This window comes from Rhinolophus ferrumequinum, chromosome 4 (genome assembly GCF_004115265.2).
Source record: "Rhinolophus ferrumequinum isolate MPI-CBG mRhiFer1 chromosome 4, mRhiFer1_v1.p, whole genome shotgun sequence".
Taxonomy (NCBI): domain Eukaryota; kingdom Metazoa; phylum Chordata; class Mammalia; order Chiroptera; family Rhinolophidae; genus Rhinolophus; species Rhinolophus ferrumequinum.
Window position 1 is genome coordinate 6,790,582 of NC_046287.1, and position 17,993 is coordinate 6,808,574.

A 17,993-nucleotide genomic window follows, 5' to 3' on the forward strand; every position below is an offset into this window, starting at 1 on the left:
TCATTTTTATTTTTTGTCTATTCTACAGTAGAGACCAAGAAAAACACTAAAACTTTCCCAATTTTAAAGTAGATATCCTTTCATGAATAGTTGGTTTAAATAAATGCCACCCAAAAGTTTTTCAATTTATGTTGCTTTAGAAATAGAGATCAAGAAGTACCAGTTACTTTATTTTTTATTGTGTGAATCTAATTTTCTTCGTTTTTAGATTTCTTTCTCAAATACTTGAGAGAGTACAGAAATGAGTAAGACATTGTGTTTGCCTTTCTGGAGCTTACAGTGTAATGGAGAAATACATTATAAAATAATGGAAATAGAATAAAAATTTGTTGAGTCAGGAATTTGCTAAATGTTCACATGTATTTTATTTAGTCCTCACGATAATATTAATGAAGCAGGCACTACTATTGTTCCCATTTTACAGACAAGGAACCTGAGGCCCGGGTTGGAAAGAATGTACCTAATAAACTAGTAAATGGCACAACCTGGATTCAAGATTAGCTCTCTCTTACTCTAGGGCCTGTATTGTTATAAGTGATGATATTATAAAGATATAGAAACAATTGTACTAAAGAGTGAGAAACCACATCTACCCAGCAAGATCAGGAAAGACTTCTTAAAGAAGATGACATCTAAGAGAGAACTGAAAGATCAGTTGCAATGTTGCAAACATCAGTTGCAAATGTTGATATGATCGGAACAGTGTTTTAGGAGCATTATTCTGTCAGTAGGACAGACTGAATTGGAGTGGAGATAGACTACAATCAGATACCTATTATGTGCCAGGCAAGGTTCTAGATCTCTGACCTCATGGAGCTTACATTAGTAAAAGAAGGGAGAAAAGAAACAAATGTATAAGATGTCAAGAGAAGAAACAAATATATAAGATATCAGTGGTGATAAATGCTATAAAAGAAAAATGAGGCAGGGTAAGGAAATGGAAGATGAAGGAGAGCAGGTCATGTATTAGAGTTACCAGGAAAGGCTTCTTTACAAGGTAGTATTTGGAAATGGTGAGGAGAGGTTGGATTGCAATATAATTTGAAGATGGAACCAGTGAGTTTTGCCAAAAGAATTCCATGCCGCTTGTAAGAGAAAGAAGAGTCACGATTCTGGCTTGTCTTTTGGGTAAAACAACTGGGGCAACAGTCCCGGGCCACATACGTGAGGAGGATTTTCCAAAGGACCTACAAAACATCGACGATGAGCTCTTGTTTATGATTGTGTTGAGCAAGTCGGGTTCAGTTGCCCTGGGCACTACACCCTTTTAGAGACCTCCCTGCTAATGTCTCCAGGATTTGGGGTCTGAACAAGAAAAATGAACTTACAATTTACTAAGATGGAGAAGACTGAAGAAGCAGGTTTAGTGGTGGTGGTGATGGACACCAGTGATGGACAGAGAAGTCGGGAGTTTCGGATGGAACATATGAAGTTGAAATGCCTGTGAGAAATCCAAGGGGAGATATCAGGTAGGCAATTTGGTATCAGTCGGGATCTCAAGAGGGATATTCAAGTTAGAGATAAAAATTTCGGACTTGTCAGCCTATAAATGGATTTTAAAGCCATGGAACTGGGTGACATCACCTGCAAAATGAATATAGGAAAAGAAGAGGCCTGAGGATTGGGCACGAGGACAGTCTAACACACATGAGAAAGATAAAGAGGAACCAACAAAGGAAACCAAGAAGTATGGTGTTTCAAAAAGGTGGACATGATCAAATATGTCAAGTGACGTGACTAGTTCAAGAAAGATGACTGAACTTGTCCATTGAATGTGCAAACATGCAGATCAAAGATACTTTAATAATAACTTTTTCTTTCTTAACTAGAGAGCTCTAAAAATCTCTCATGAGGAAATCTAGCTATCTGTTTTGTGTTCCATAAATTCGGGGTTTGAATCATACTTTAAGCAGGCAGTTTTGCAAAGAGAATTATTCTACAAAACGTAAATGCCACCATTAAAAATGAAAGCATAAGACTGAACGACATTAGCAGAGATGATGTATCTTTCCATTGGTGATGGAACTTTATTTTGGGCAAGAAATAATTTCTGAGAAGTTTATGTTTCATTCTGGCTGATAAGGAGGGATAGGTGAAACCTGTCAGAAATGTCAGTCAACCGATCTGTGACAGTTCTGCACTCTAAGGCCCATTTGCATCACGTATAGTATATACCTGGCATACTTGGAAGCAGGTGATCTTCAGGATAGGAGCAAATTATAGTCATGAAGGGAAGTCAGGGGTCAGCCAAAGGCCCAGCCTGAGGAGTTTGTGGTGATAGCAGAGATGAAACAAGGAATGAGCAGTGAAACAAAGAAGCCAAATCCAAGAAAAGGAGATGCAAAGAGGGGCAGTTCACACTCTTTAACTGCCTTTGGGTGAGTTCTTACTGGATGTGGGACTGGGGAGCCAGCTTGAGAGCTCCAGTGGCAGAGACTAGATCACAACTTAATTTGCACATCAAATCTAATCCCTCCTCACCTCTGTGTGGCTTTAGGCAATACCTCATGAGTGAGTGAGAATAATAAAACACTTCATTATTTAAATTGGAAGATAAATGCAAGTGCTTCCCAGATGAGATTGACATATATCCATGGCTTTTCTAAGTTACCACCGTCACTATTCCTTGAACATATTGTTGACTTGGAATATTGTGTGACATGATTCTAAAGACGACCATTGAGAATAAAAGTGAGTGTAAATATTTGTGTTATATTTTTCTTACAAGCTTGCGTTTTATTGCTGTTTGAGAGTTTAGAGTACTACGGTGGGGCTCTTTGAAGGAGGCCTTGAAATGATTCTCTTTGAACGAATGAAAACTGTGAGTTTCAGTTTTTGCCACCTCTGCTGTGTACCAAGGTCCCTGCCCTTTGCAGTTGTAAGTCCCAGCAAGGGAAAACCCACACACTTAGCTCACATTCAACCTGGTATTTTCCTGCAAACAAGGATTACTATAGGCCTGTGTTCTACTCCTGAAGAACCCAGAAAAGATGCTATGAAAGCCCTGTTGATAACGGACAGATGGCATAAGGAAGTCCTGTCTTTTATCTGTCTGCAATCTCTTCCCAGTGAATTTGCCATAAGCTTTGAAGCATGCTGGCATCTTGAGGCTGGCTGGCAGAGACAGGCAGAGATAGGAAAAGAGCAGCAGTAGGGTTGTGGTTGTTATTAGGGCAGTTCACTGGTATTCTGATTCCACTCCTCTTTGGGCATATAATGGAAGAAACTTCCTTATTATGTAAACTTGGGTGTGATCACGAACTGGCTTTGACTAATGGAGTGTAAGTACAGGTTATTTGTGCCATTACTGGGCAGAGAACTTTAAGTGACAGCATGACTTGCCTGAGTCTTTCCCTCTACCATGTTGACTGTGGAAGTTCATCAAGATGGAGCCTCCATCAGCCTGAGTTCCCTTAGATGGGAAGAAGCTCCCTGCCAGCCTAGTGCTGACATGTAACATCATAAGAAACAAACTTTCATTATTTTAAGGCACTGAGATTTTGAGGATATTTGTTATTGCAGCATAACTTGACCTATTTTTTAAAATTTTATTTTATTATAGTTGACATACAATATTTTTTTTTATGTTTATTATTTTTTTTAAGATTTTATTGGGGAACAGGAACAGGCTTTTATTGGAGAACAGTGTGTACTTCCAGGACTATTTCCAAGTTAAGTTGTCTTTTCAATCTTAGTTGTGGAGGGTGCCATTCAGCCCCAAGTCCAGTTGCCATTGTTAGTTGCAGGGGGCACAGCCCACCATCCCTTGCTGGAGTCAAGTCGAACTGGCAACCTTGTGGTTGAGAGGACGCGCTCCAACCAACTGAGCCATCCGGGAGCTCAATGGCAGCTCAGCTCAAGGTGCCGTGTTCAATCTTAGTTGCAGGGGGCACAGCCCACCATCCCTTGCAGGTGTCGAGGAGTCCAACCAGCAACCTTGTGGTTGAGAGCCCACTGGCCCATGTGGGAATTGAACTGGCAGCCTTCAGCGTTAGGAGCACGGAGCTCCAACCGCCTGAGCCACTGGGCCTGCCCAACATACAATATTATATTAGTTTCAAGTGTACAACATAGAACTCTTAAGGTAGAGTGGTGAAGGGTTAATTACAGTGGATTCAAGAAGCATGATAGGAAAGGAAGACAGCAAGGGTCTTGGCTCTAAAGAAGAAGAAAGAAATAGCTGAAGGGGGTTATAGGGCCAAGCAAAGGTGGTTATTGTTGATTTCATGATGGGATGTTCAGGATAATAGGTTTAACTAAGGTAGAAGGAAATTCTGTTGATGGAATATTTGAGGAGTAATCTTGAGTGGAAGAGAAAGGAGTACAAAAGTGGACAATTGGCCTTATTCATTAAGCAAAGGCACTTTATTCATTGCAAGAAAAGGATAGACTAGATGTGGGTTCAGGTGCAGGAAGACTGGTAAGGTGGTCTGATTTACCATACTCTCATTTTTTCCTCCTATCTCAGTGAAATAAGAAGCTGAGTTATCAACTAAAATAGGAGAGGGAAAAGATGTGGAATATTTCAAGACAGAGAAGGAGTGAAGTAATTACAAAACTTGGTGAATCCTATGGGTGTAGCATCAAAGGGCCACTGATACAATGGTCTTGAATTTCAAATGAACCCACAGCACAGGTAAATGTTTTTCTTTAGGCATATTCAGCTAATAGAGTGTAAGCAAAGCAACTGGTTGGGATTTTCCTAGGGAAGTAGGACAGGGAAAGAGCTCTAAGAGGAGTGAGGATGAATGCAAAGGAATCTAAGCCAGGTAAGGAGTGAATGAATACATGATGGGATCCTGAAAATGTAGAAGAGTCAATGTGGTTGAACAGCTCTTCTAGTCAAAATGCTCGGAGGAATGAACTGAAAATGAAAAGAAGAGTTTGAATCTGAGACATGGAAGAGGTGTAATAGTAATCTGTGGGTGGTTGGGGGAGGATGGATGAGAGACGACATCAAAGAACTGAGAGGTCAAGATATTAGAAGTACCATCGGTGTGAATGTTGAGATCCCAAAGAAATGTAAGAGGAGTAGTAATAGAGACTCTGAGTCAGATGCTGCAATGTAGGAGTGAGGAGTGGAGACTGGAAGTCACAAGAAAGCAGCCAGGAAGAGTAAAGCTTATATAGTCTGATGGTATGAACTTCAAAGACACTAAGGATTTTTAGGGAGAGGAGAGGATAACAGTTTGGCAGTGGTAACAGCGAACAGGAAAAGTGCCTCATCTCCAGACTTAGCGGCTTGAGGGTGACAAAGCAGTGTCTCTGGAGGATTTCAGTTGTAACTGAAAAAATGGTGAAGGGAAAAAAGCTCACTGAAGAGGATGAAGATAAGAGACAATTTTGCTGAAGACAGATCAAGAGATCTGTGGGGTAGAATGGGAATAGTGCCCACAGGTTCTTAGGCAGATTGTGGAGATGACACTGATTTGGGGGGGAGAGAGAAACGGGGACTCACCAGAAAGGTAACTGACCTAGAGAGGACTTAACAGGAATATGAAGAGTTCACTGAGTCTCTTCTTCAGTTGTGCAAATTGTGGTGGTGAGGCCCCTGGAGCAGGTCTGTAGAACTGCAGTGGTTCCCTCAGTGGACTTAATGAAATAGTCCCCCCTAAAAAGAAATGTGGGAAGTCTAGGGAATGGAAAGGAGAGGGTTGATTAAAGCGCTATTTCAGCAATACAGAAATAGAAAAGTAGCTGGATTCTGGAGTGGTATATAAAGACATGGCTCTTAAACAAATTATAACCTTGGTAGTATAGCATACTGGTTAAGAATGTGAACCTTGGAGCCAAACTACCTGAATTCACATGAAATCTCTGACATTAGACGCTATCTGACTTAGGGTAAATTTCTTGATCTCTATTTCTCTGCTAAATGAAAATTAGAATAATAGTATTTACTTCATAGGAATAAATGAGTTAATATTTAAAGGTTAATATTAATATTTGTAAAGTTCTGACACATGGCACAGAATAACCACTATATAATGTTTGCTTCTGTTGTTATTTTTTTATGTAAAACACTGAAAACTGTCAGGCACAAGATAAGCACTATGTAATTGTTGATCATAGTGGTAAACAATTACATAGTGTATACAAAGAGCAAGCATGTTCAGGATAGGTAGGTAGAATGAGGGATAAAGTCTGTGATCATGAAATCCATACAAAAGAGCTAGAGAAGAAATCAGATTTGGATATATTACCATTAATCTGGTGTAGTCTGTATGTTAAGCAGAAAAGACATAAATTAATGGCGTGAACAGAGTGGGCTCAGTATCAGGGAAGATCTCACAAAGGAAGCAAGTCTGAAGTGAGATTTGGAGGAAGAAAGGGGCATGAAGAAACAGAAAAATAAATTCTCGGCTGATTATGGCTCTGCTGAGTAAAGCTCTCAGGATTTCTTTAGCTTGATAAAGTAATTCTGGAGAGATTTGAGTCTCCTGTTTAGGAAGCAGTTTAACTTTGTTGTTCTTTTGTTTTTGCTTATATATCAACTTTCAGTCCTTTAAAATTTTATTTTTGGGAAAACACATGTAACTAGTATACAAGTACTTTGTATTTAACCATCTTTAGGAAAGACATTTAATGATTTTGCACGTTTCCTTGTGGGAGCTTCCTTACACATGCCTTACTTTTTATGGTAGCATTTTACTTCTTTTGGCTTGCAAAGTTTATCATGACTTTTTTACGATTGGAAAGATTCACAGTTTCTATAAAAATCAATTAAATTTATTTTTTTTTAAAAAAAGGATGTCATCTAAATAGAAAACAAAGCCACATGTTTAAATGTTGAAAAGGAGATGACAATTTCAGAAGTATTTAACAATATTACATTTCTTTTATTAATCATGCAAACTTATATGATCTCCTCTATGTGGGAATGGACAGGCAAATTCAGATACCTTTTTTCCTAAATCTGGTAATTTCCTTTACTCTGCCAACTCAGCCTTCATTTGCTGATAGGGGAAAGAACTGTGTTGGTAGGGGAAAGAACTCTTCCATCTTTCAAAGGAGAAAAATACCCCCTCATCTTATCAGTTACTCCTAGATATAGAATACATTGAAATACGATTTTAAACCTGCATAGCGCTTACCCTAGCCAGCACAGAACCGGGCAGGAGTGCAGTTTCTATATCTTATACCCATGGCAGAAATTGCTAATCCAACTTGGCACTGTTTCTCCCTGATTCTGGCTGTAGTTTTAGAATCCATTTCATCACAGTACTGAAGGTACCAGCTACTAATCCATAGTAATTATTGTGCACTATGTATGCCAGGTATTGTGTAAAGCATGTTACATGTATTGCTTTAATTATTATAACAGCCCTGTGAGGTTTTATAGATGAGGACACTGATGATCCAAGAAGTTAAGAAACTTGCTGAAGATCCTAACAGCTGAAAAGCTGGAGAACCAACATTCAAGTACAGTTCTACTTTCCTTTCCATATCTCTCACTTAACCATTGTATTTTAATTTTGGGAACTAATGATCAAATGTCATTGCCATTTCTGTAAGGTATTTGGCAACTAATTTACTTTTAGGATCACCAGGATATATGAAAAGAAAAAAAAAGAAAAAGAAAAGTGAAAAATTATCTATGTTGAATATTTTGTAGAAAGGTGAACCAACAGGGCAAAAGAGACACAGAAGAATGTCAGACAACAAAGAAAAGAAGAGTCAAGGAGTTCTTGAAGAAGGTAATAAAGTAATCCTAAGAATAAGTAATTAAAAGATAAACAGCAACAAAGAAGTATATATGATAGGACAATTGTGTTAAAATTTATAACACATTTGAATATAGGGAAGCTGTTAAATTTCTCCAGGAAGAAACTCAGTGTTTAGAAAAGGCATAACCACCTGAAAATGCAGGCCTATAATGAAAATCTGTCAACTATAATTGCTATATCGTTGTTATGGTTGCAGTATAATTATAGTATATGTGCAAGTGGTCTGGATAAAAACAATTGGGACAATCAAAATATTTATACTGTTCCATAAAGAAACGGTAGCATTGCAGTAGGCGATTTTGAATTGCCTATTATTATGGTCTTTGATTTTGGCTCTATTTACAGTGAGAAAGGGAAGAGAACCAACCCTAAATTTAGTTTATTTATGAAAAAACATCGCATTTTTTATGACTTTGAGTAAGGAAACATAACTTTCTTAGAATGTTTGCATTAAAATTTGTCATGCACTTCATTCTTTCGTCTAGCGCTGGCTAAACAAGACACATCTTCATTGACCGATGCTGTAAAGCAAGTTGCAAAGCAACAACAGTCACAAACGTCAGAAATACAAAAAAATAAAAAAGTTCTGTTTCATTTGCAGGTAACCTGTCTTATACTATCTTCTGAATGAGTATTTTTTATATAACTATGTTAAATTAGTAATAGGGAAGTTATTAAGGATACTTCATTTGGGGAGGCATTTTTAAACGCATATGTTTTTGTATTTACCTTTCTTATTATCCCTAAGTGAAATCTATATGAGTATTCCAGTTTCACGGAATATTTTATACACCCATTATACAAAGATTCAACAATGTCTTGCAACTGTAGTATGAACAAATGAAACCCAATGTGTCACATAGAATTATTTTAAATTCACTTTTATTTTCCCTAAAATGCTGAATTGAAGGACGGTTGAGTTTGTAAGCCAGTGTTTTGAAAGCTATGGCTTGTGAGTTACTAGTTGTCAGTTAACATTTAAAGTAGATAAGGAACATTGCTGTGTTCTTTGTATTTCCTAATATACTTAAAATTCCATTACAAAGAATCTGGAAGCCATACTTGGTTTTTGCATACAGAATAATTAGATATAACTATACTCTGTTAACATAGCTAAAAAAAAGAAAAAAAAACCCAAAATGGAAACAATATCTTTACCTTTGTACAGGTTTTTTGTTTTTGCTTCTAAATATATCATAGAAATGAAAAGAATAGGTTTTAGAGTTGAACTGCCTAGTTTGGAAGACAAGATTTGCTACTTCCAGCTCTGTGCTTTAATTTCTCTGTACTTCTGTTTTCTCATTTGTAAAATGGAGATAATAATAGGACCACCATTTAATCATGATGATTAAATGAATTAATACTTGTAAATGTTATATATGGTATCCTTGCTAGGACCAGATTTTGATATTGGCTTTAGGTATTAATGCCTCAGCAGAGGCATGATAATAATTATAGTATTATGGTAATATGGATTTCTTACAAATATTTGCATTGCATTAGCTACTTAGAAAAGAATACACATTTACACTAGAATCTAATATAAAAATAATAATGTCTTAGATTTCTATAAAGACATTTTCTATAACACTTCTCAGTCTTCGAAGGGTTTCAAAGATGTTGTCTCACATTGAGGGCCTACTTTCTATTACCGTGTTTCCCCAAAAATAAGACATAGTCAGACAATCAGCTCTAATGCATCTTTTGGAGCAAAAATTAATGTAAGACCCGGTATTATGTTATATTATATTATGTTATATTATACCCAGTCTTATAGTAAAATAAGACCGGGTCTTATATTAATTTTTGCTCCAAAAGATGCATTAGAGCTGATTGTCTGGCTACGTCTTATTTTCGGGGAAACACGGTAAGCATTTGGCTCAACATTATCCACTTTCTTAAGTTTGTCACCATCTATTAAAGAGGTAGCAAAAAAGTAAACAAATAATTACACGCAGGGCAGCAGTGTCAGGAATAGAGGCATGAACACAGATTTAACACTGAAGAAGTAGTGACCTCAAAGAAAGTGATGATTCAGTTGAGTGGTAAAGGACAGTTGGAGTTCACTTGAGTCATTAGGTGTCTGAGACAGGTTAAGGGTTAGGGGGTGAGCAGGACGATGTTCCAGTGAAGAACAACCCAAGAAAATTCACAGAGGCCTGAAACCACATTAATACATTTCATAGAACTAGAAGTTAGTTGGTGGTATAGCATAGAGTGTTTTGAGAAGTGGGAGGCAAACAATAAACATAATAAAGAAATAAACCAAAAGAAGGTAATTCCACTGATTGATGTGTTAAAAAAGAAATACAACAGGATAATGTATGGAGAGTAACTGGGGGAGGAGGGGTGTGGTTAACTTATATTTTGATTCAGGAAGACCGTTCTGAGGAGTAATAAAGCTGAGTTGTGAAATACAAAGACACTATCAGGTAATAGCTTGGGGTAGAGAATTCTACAGCAGAACAATTACAAACGCCCTTAGGTGGGAGGGAACTAGACATATTTAATAAACAGAAAGAAGACGGGCAGGTGGAGAGAATACTATATGAGAACGATGGAACAGTAGACAGGGATGAGAGCACACGCAGCCTTGTAAGCCCCATTGGGAATTCAAATTTTAGTTTTAATGCAACGGGAAACCATTGGAGAATTTTGAGCAGGGAAGTAATATGATGCTTTATGATGCTTTAAAAGATTCTCCGGCCTAATATATGGAGCCTGGCCGAGGTACAGAGGCAAGAGTTGAAACGGAAAGAGCGGTTGGAAGCTAGGCCATGCTACAAAAAATAGTCAGAAGTGAATTTGGGATTTTATTTTGGCGGCCCAACCATCAAGGTGTGCTGGTAAATAGGTTGTTGGGGGTAAGGTAAAGGGAAGACTCGAGAATGACTTCTAGGTTTTTGAGTGTCCAGGTGGAAAGTGGTGCAGTTTATTGAATTCAGGAGAACCCGGGGAGGAACATGTTGAGCGTGTAAATTAAGTTCTTTTCTGAACATGAATAGTTGATATGTTTATTAGATATAGAAATAGAAATGTCAAGTGGGCATTTGAAATATCAGAACTGGAGATAAAGATTGAGATTTATCTCCACACATTGTGTTTTTCAGTGTACTTCCCTCTTTTGTCTCTGACAGGAAAAGGATAGACTGGGTCTGCCTTTTTAGTGCAGTGCCTCTCTCCCAAAATTATAAATTCGTTCAGAGAGAATGACTGTACTAGACAGAAAAAAAAAAAAGATGGAGGATGGCCTGTGTTGGTGGCAGTTAGATATACAAGTACATAATGAGAATGGAGGAAATAGGATGGCTCCCCAAGTAGTACCATTAGTTAATTGGTTTGTAAAAATAGGGGTGTGGTGGTTTGCATTTTGGTCCCAATTCTTCATTCTTGTGCCTCTCCATGCCCTTTGCCATGTGTCATTGCAATGCCCTCCCACACTGGGTATATAGGTATATATCTACCCACTGACTATGAGTCTCATCATGTGACCAACTGCTGATGTTATGAGATCAGAAGCTTGAAAAAGCTCTTCCGTAATTGGGCTTCCTTCTGCATCTGCTGTCATCCCGAGAAGGACATGCCTAGCCTGGCCCACTGGTGAATAAGATACAAGCCAACACACCCCAGTTGCCTAGTTGGCCAAATTAGATCATCTTACAGCCAGCCAACCCCAGACATTTAAACAGATCCAATCAAGGCCAACATCTAGCCAGTCATGTGAGAAATAAACACTTATTTCTGTATATCACTGAGGTTTTTCAGTTCTGACAATTCATAATTGATACAAGGAAGAACAGGATGGGATGGGGGAAGGATTAATCTGATTTTTCAACATGATAAATGTGAGATGGCTAGTGGCAGCTGGGTATAGGACTTAACAGCCATTAATGTTCTGTGAATCATCAGCATATATGTAGTTCAAGATGTAAGTATGGATAAGGTTACCCAAGGAGTATACATAGAATGAGAGGAGGAAATTATGGTGACTGCACCCTGATGAAGACCTTCGTTTGAAGGAACCATTGTGATTGAGAAGGAATGCTCAGCGACAGCTGGGAAAACCAGAAGAGTGGTGGTGTGAAAACGAGGTTTCAAAAAGGAGGTCCTTGTTAGAACTGCCAAATGCCCAAGAGGTAAGGCAGACATCTTTATAATCCTTTTACAAATGAAGAAACTGAGGTTTGGCTAGGGTAATTAGGTTTGCTATGATTATAGCAACTAGTAAATAGCAGTAAGGGCAATAGAACTTAGATCTTTTGATTTTTTTTTAAATCCAGGGCTTTATCATTTTTATCATATTGTCTCTCTTCAGTGTGCACTTCTGATGCCCAATAAATATATTATTAAAATGATTGTGAAGTATCTTTTATATGTAAAATGTTAAGACATGATAAAATTAGAGTTACATGAACATTAAATAATAAGAAATATACTGGGGGTGCCAGAAAAATGTGTGCAAGTGGACACTTTGTTCAACGTTGCTCAAGCAGTAGTTCGCTGTAATCAGAAGTGTCTGGACGCTGATGGTAACCACTTTGAGCACCTCTTGCAACTGCAGACGTCAAATGTGACTTGTATTTGTCTTTTGTTATCGGTATATATACAGTTCCTTTCTTAAAATGTGTATACAATTTTTTTTGGCACTCTCTTTATACCTCTGGGCTCCCACTGAGTTTATAACATAATCATGTTATGTTATTGCATGTTTCATTCTATTATACATCAATTTTTCTATATCTGATAAACATATTTTTTATGATATGATTTTCCTACATGCACTATGGATCGAAAAAGTGACTTTCATGTTAAATATCATGAATTAATAACAATAATGTTGAAATATTTTACAGAATGAACTTCATGAGCTGGAAAAACAAATAGCATCTGTCTCTGCAGAAACTAAAGAAACAGAAAGGCAAATTTATCAGCAAGATGCTGCTATAGAGAATAGCAAATTGCAGTGTGAAAACCTGGAAACGCAAATCAAATCCTTACATACAGAAAATGTAAAGCTTAAATTTGACATAGAAGCAACCCAAGAAGATTTTGAGGAACACAAGATAAGATATAATGAATACTATGCAAAAATAAAAGTGTATAAAGATAGTTTGGAGGAGGAAGAAAGCAAATGGTCATTTATGACTGAACTCCATGAAAAACGAGAACTTGTTAAAAAACTGAAGATAATGAAAGAGGAACTCAGGCAAGATCTCCAAAATCCAGAAGGAAACCGGATAAAACAAGCACAGGTTTGAAATATCACTTATTAAAACTTTTTCTAGTACTTCGTTTTTTTTCAAGTACCTTACTATAAGTGATAAATTTATCATTAACTTAATAAAATACCCACGGATGCTCTAACCAGATTCAGAAACTATTTTCACAACTTTAAAAAACTTGGATAAGTACATGAGTTATGTAACAACTGTGCCAAACATGAAAATGCATAAAGAAAATAACCCCAAGTCCCCTGTGGATTAATAAAAATACTTAGTCATACAAAATCACAGTGAACAAGCAATCCCTTTGTTACAAAAAGTGTGACTCACAAAAATGTTGAAACCCTGCTTTTTAAGCTAATGGATCCTGACCAATCTAAGTCAATTTAGTATGCTTAATGCTGCTATACAAACAATATGAATTAATAATTGTACCTTAACATCTTTCTATTTCTTTTACTATTTTTTGAAGACAGTGGGAGGTACAAACTTAAAATATCTATCATTTCTTGCTAGAGAATTAGAAAGCATCCGTTATACTCTTGCTCGGCAGTTGCCACTATAACTGTCACTATCTTATCCTTTATGTCTTATTTTCATTTGGATTTTAGTTCTAAACTTTCAAATCTAAGCTTTGTTTGTTTATTTGTTTGGATAATTATTTTTCATCATTTGTGCCGTAGAAGTAATATTTTAATCCTATTTATCAAAATTAAATATGACTAGTTTTCTTAAGTTATAGAAACACTGAAAATCTTGGGTTTATATTATTCATTGTTTGATTTGTATATTTTAAATTTTATAAACATACAGGAAGATATTTCAAAGCTAAAGAATAATATTATAACTGTAAAAGAGTCTATCATTGAAAAAGCTTGCTTTCTTGAAGAAGAAAAAAAAACACATGAAAAATTAAGAAAAGAAATAGAGGTAAGTCTTAATTATCTGGATTTCAGTTTTTATGGGACCACTTCTTAAACTTGTATGATGCTCATAATTTCCAGTCTACTCTCAATTCCCCAAACAGCTAGACAAAACAAAACAAAACAAATAAACAAAAACAAACAAACAAATAAACTATAAAAAACATTAGATAACTCCAAATAATTAATAGGTAATTAGAGATAACTCCCCCATTCAAATATATTGAAATATGAATGTGTTCAGACCAAGCAAGCACTCACTCCTTTTTAAATCTGGCCTAGAATTCTTCCAGGTCTCATTCCACCAGCAACCTGGTACCCAATTAATGGCTAGCAAGCAGAGGCTTTTGAGTCAAAAATGATGAACATTCCTCAATAGACATCAGACTCCTCCAAATGGACTAAAAGACAATGAAGACGTTGGTATTCTAAACCCCTCCAACTTCATGTTTGCAATTATTGAGTCCAATTAAAAAAACACTGATATAGAAAATTGAAAGTGAGACTAAATTTGGTAGACTTCTATAGTCATTTTTTAGTTGAAAACAACTAAAGAAAATGTTGAACAAGCTAGCAGAACATTGGGTAAATGGTATGAAAATTCTTTTTTTAAAACATGAACATCCAAAAAACAGTGTAAAAAAATGACTAATAAAGGATTGACAATTAAAAGCACAATGAGGTCCCATATTTATCCCATCAGCGTGTCAATATTACAATTGTTAAGATGTGAAGCACCTGAATTCTGATATGTATTGATGTGACTGTAAATTGGTAAAAGCATTTTGGAAAGGAATTTGACATTATCTGATACTTTCTTTAAGCTAATATACTTTATTGAGGTATAATTGTCATAAGAGTAAGTACAGAAATTGTAAGGATTTCGCTTGGTTAACTCTGACTAATGTACATGTACACCCATGTTACCATCACCTAGACCAAGACATAAAACTTTCTCATTATGACCAGAAAGTTCTCTTGTGTCCTTTCTTCAGGCTACCACTATTCTGATTTTTTAAAAACAGGTTTATTATATAATCCACATACCATACAATTCACGCATTTAAAGTGTATACTTTAATTGTTTAAGTTTATGCACAGATAATTTGTAACTAAAGCCACAGTCAATTTTAGAAATGTTTTATCACCCCAAAAAGAAACCACATACCATTTAGCTATGATCTTTCCATTTGTCTATTGTATTTACCCATATTTTTGCTCTACCACAGTCTTTTCTTCCTTATTTTTTAAGATCCCTTCTTTTATCATTTCCTTTTCTTTAGAAAAGTTCTAATTTCATTGTTTTAAGATAGGTCTGCTGGTGACAAATTTTTTCATCTGAGAATATCTTGATTTCCCCTTCATTGCTGCAGTATATTTTTGCTGGATATAGAATTGTGGGTTGACAGTTCTTTCTACAGTTGAAAAATATGATGCCACTTCTTTCTGGTCTCCATGGTTTCTAATGAGAAATCCTCTGCCATTTGAATTGTTTTTCTCCGTATAGATAAGGTGTTTGTTTTCTGCTGCTTTCAAGATTTCTTCTGTCTTTCGTTTTCAGAAGTTTTATTGTGATGTGTTTTGGCATGAATTTCTTTAGATTTATCCTGTTTGGAATACTCTCAGCTTCTTGATTCTGTAGGTTTATGTCTTTTTCCAAATTAGGAGAAATTTAGCTTTTGTTTACTTCAATACTTTTCCAGCTCTGCCCTTTCTTTTCTGTTTCCTGGACTCTGATGACACAAATGATAGATCTTTTTTTGTTTTTGTCCCACAGGTCCCTGAGGCTCTGTTCATGTCTTTTGTCAGTCTATTTTCTCTCTGTTGTTCTGGTTGAGTAATTTCTAGGGTTCTATCTTCCATTCATGGATTCTTTCCATTTCCCCTACTTTCTGCTATTGAACCTGGTTCTTGGTTTGATGAGTGACTTTCTCTTGAAATCTGGACATGTGGGTATTATTTTTTGGATTATTGTTACTTCTGCGTGGTGGTGGAAATTCAGATTCCTTAGTCAGTCTCCATTACCTCTCATGGAGGGATGAAGGATTTCTTGTTACTCATGGTCAGGAGTGGGAGTTCTGGCTGCCCACTAGGCCTCTGCTGATAACCCTCTGGCTGGGAGGGGCAGGGGCATCTGGTTACTGTCCCCCATGTGGCCTCCACCATGTGGATGTGGCCTTGTTACTACTGAGTGGCGGTGAAAAGGTTGACTCTCCACTTGGTCTCCTCTGACAATCTCTCAGTGAGCAGGAGAAGGATGCCTTTTAACCACTAGATGGGGGTAGAAGCCCAGGTTCCCCAAATGTGTTCCTCTGACAACAGTGTGTGTTTGCCAGTGCCCAGTAAGGTGAAAATTCCTGGCTCCCCAATTAGCCTTCTCTGACACCACCCCCACAGGGCAATTGGGACACTTTGTTAGAGTCTAGCAATGGTGGAAGTTAGACTTTTCACTCATTCTTTGCTGGTTTGGATGGTGGTCGTGCCATAGTTTTCTTCTGTGGTGTTTGACTTTAGTAGAATAATTACTGTCTAAAAGTTTTCTCTTTTGCTAGGCTGCCTTTTCCTGGTTCTTTGGTTAGAGAGAGTAGGCTTCTTTTGGAGCTCCTTTTTTATCTGCACCGATTGGCATTTCCAGCTTGCTGTCTTCTCCTGTATCCACTCTGGGATAGATGAGGCAAAGTGAAAACCCAGGGAACTCATCACCATGTCGTGCCTTGGCTCCTGAGGTCCCAGGACAGTTTGCTTTCTTCACTCCATTTTTCAGAAGCTTCTTATGTTTGCTTTATATATAATGTCCAGGGTTTTTACTTGTACTTAGCAGAAGGAATAGGTGTATAATGTATATCTACTTCATCTTGTCAGAAGTATTGGGTATTTTTAATGGTAAAGGGTGATATAAAAGGCCACTGATGTTAGATTTAGATGGAATGTCACTGAGTTGAGACTTCATTTTTTGATGTTATCATCATTAAACTTCTTACCCTGAAAACTTAATAAACTGGTTTTAAGCTTTCATAATAGGGGTACCTCTGTTAATATGCTTTTTCCTTTTTAATTCTATTTCTATTACCTTTAATACATTTAAAAGTAGTCCTCAATTCTATCACCATATTATGGTTGAGAAAATGAAATTCTAAGACATTAGAGATCATCTATAGTAAATTATAAAATTGAAAGACACGGCCACACTATTGTCTCGAGAACATTTCAGGTTTTCAACAATTTCTCTTATTCTTTGACGAGAATTGATCATTGATGTGAATTACTTCATGCTCAAAACAACCAGTTTTTTAAAAGAGGATAAATTCACATATCTACAGTTTTTATTACTTATTTCTTCTTTGACTATTTTTTTTTACCCCTTCTAAATGGCTTCAGCCATGGCCTTGGTGTTGCTCATGGTTATCTTTTGCCTGCATTATAGCATTCTTTTGTTCTAATCTTTAATGCTTTCAAAAATTTTGTGCTTTGCATGGTTTTGTTTTGATAATAATGTTGCTTTTTACATTTTTTTTGGTTCAGAAGAAATTAAAATGGTTTTTGAATTTTACATGTTTTTTACTCAAATAAATATTTTTGTATTTTTAGGCCATATCTAAATGCAAGAAATATTTCCAAATATTTATCCCCAAGTGCCTTTTTGCCCCCGTCTATTGTCTGTCTTGAGATAGATAGATAGATAGATAGATAGATAGATAGATAGATAGATAGATAGATAGATAGGTATTTAGAAGAAGGAATCTATAAATAAGAGAGAGGAAAACAAAGATAAGGTATGAGTCATGTAAAAGTTGGGGAAGCAAAATATAAAGCATACAAAAACAAAACTTCAATACAAAGTATTAAGCAATAATTAGTGATTTTTAGTTCAAGGTTAAAAAAATGTCATTTGCCAAATCTAGGAGTTTTCAGGGAGAGGAGATTAGAGCAGTTAGAGTGTTTTTAGCAAATGATTGCTGCAAGCAATATTTTGTGATAATAGACATTGTGTAAAGCATTTTGTGAGTCATTGATGGTTACTCTTGCCTAAATTTTGTACAATCTTAACTCCAAATTTAAAAGGATAGGAAAAATTTAGAGCATTTTCAGAGCTATTTAGGGTCCAGAACAAAATATGTTTG

The 17,993-nt window shown here is 36.5% G+C and overlaps 1 protein-coding gene across 3 annotated transcripts in view; it reads left to right on the forward strand.

Moving 5' to 3' along the window:
* The window catches only part of CCDC122 (coiled-coil domain containing 122), a 34,931-nt gene that overhangs the window by 5,408 nt on the left and 11,530 nt on the right, over window positions 1–17,993 (forward strand). For 2 of the 3 annotated variants that reach the window (XM_033104786.1, XM_033104785.1), the window contains exons 2-5: window positions 7,616–7,697; window positions 8,213–8,328; window positions 12,581–12,979; window positions 13,763–13,879. In XM_033104786.1, the coding sequence (XP_032960677.1) occupies window positions 7,652–7,697; window positions 8,213–8,328; window positions 12,581–12,979; window positions 13,763–13,879 (678 nt within the window). In that variant the 5' untranslated portion in view covers window positions 7,616–7,651. The remainder of the gene's footprint in view (window positions 1–7,615; window positions 7,698–8,212; window positions 8,329–12,580; window positions 12,980–13,762; window positions 13,880–17,993) is intronic. The other variant, XM_033104787.1, reaches the window with a different exon arrangement.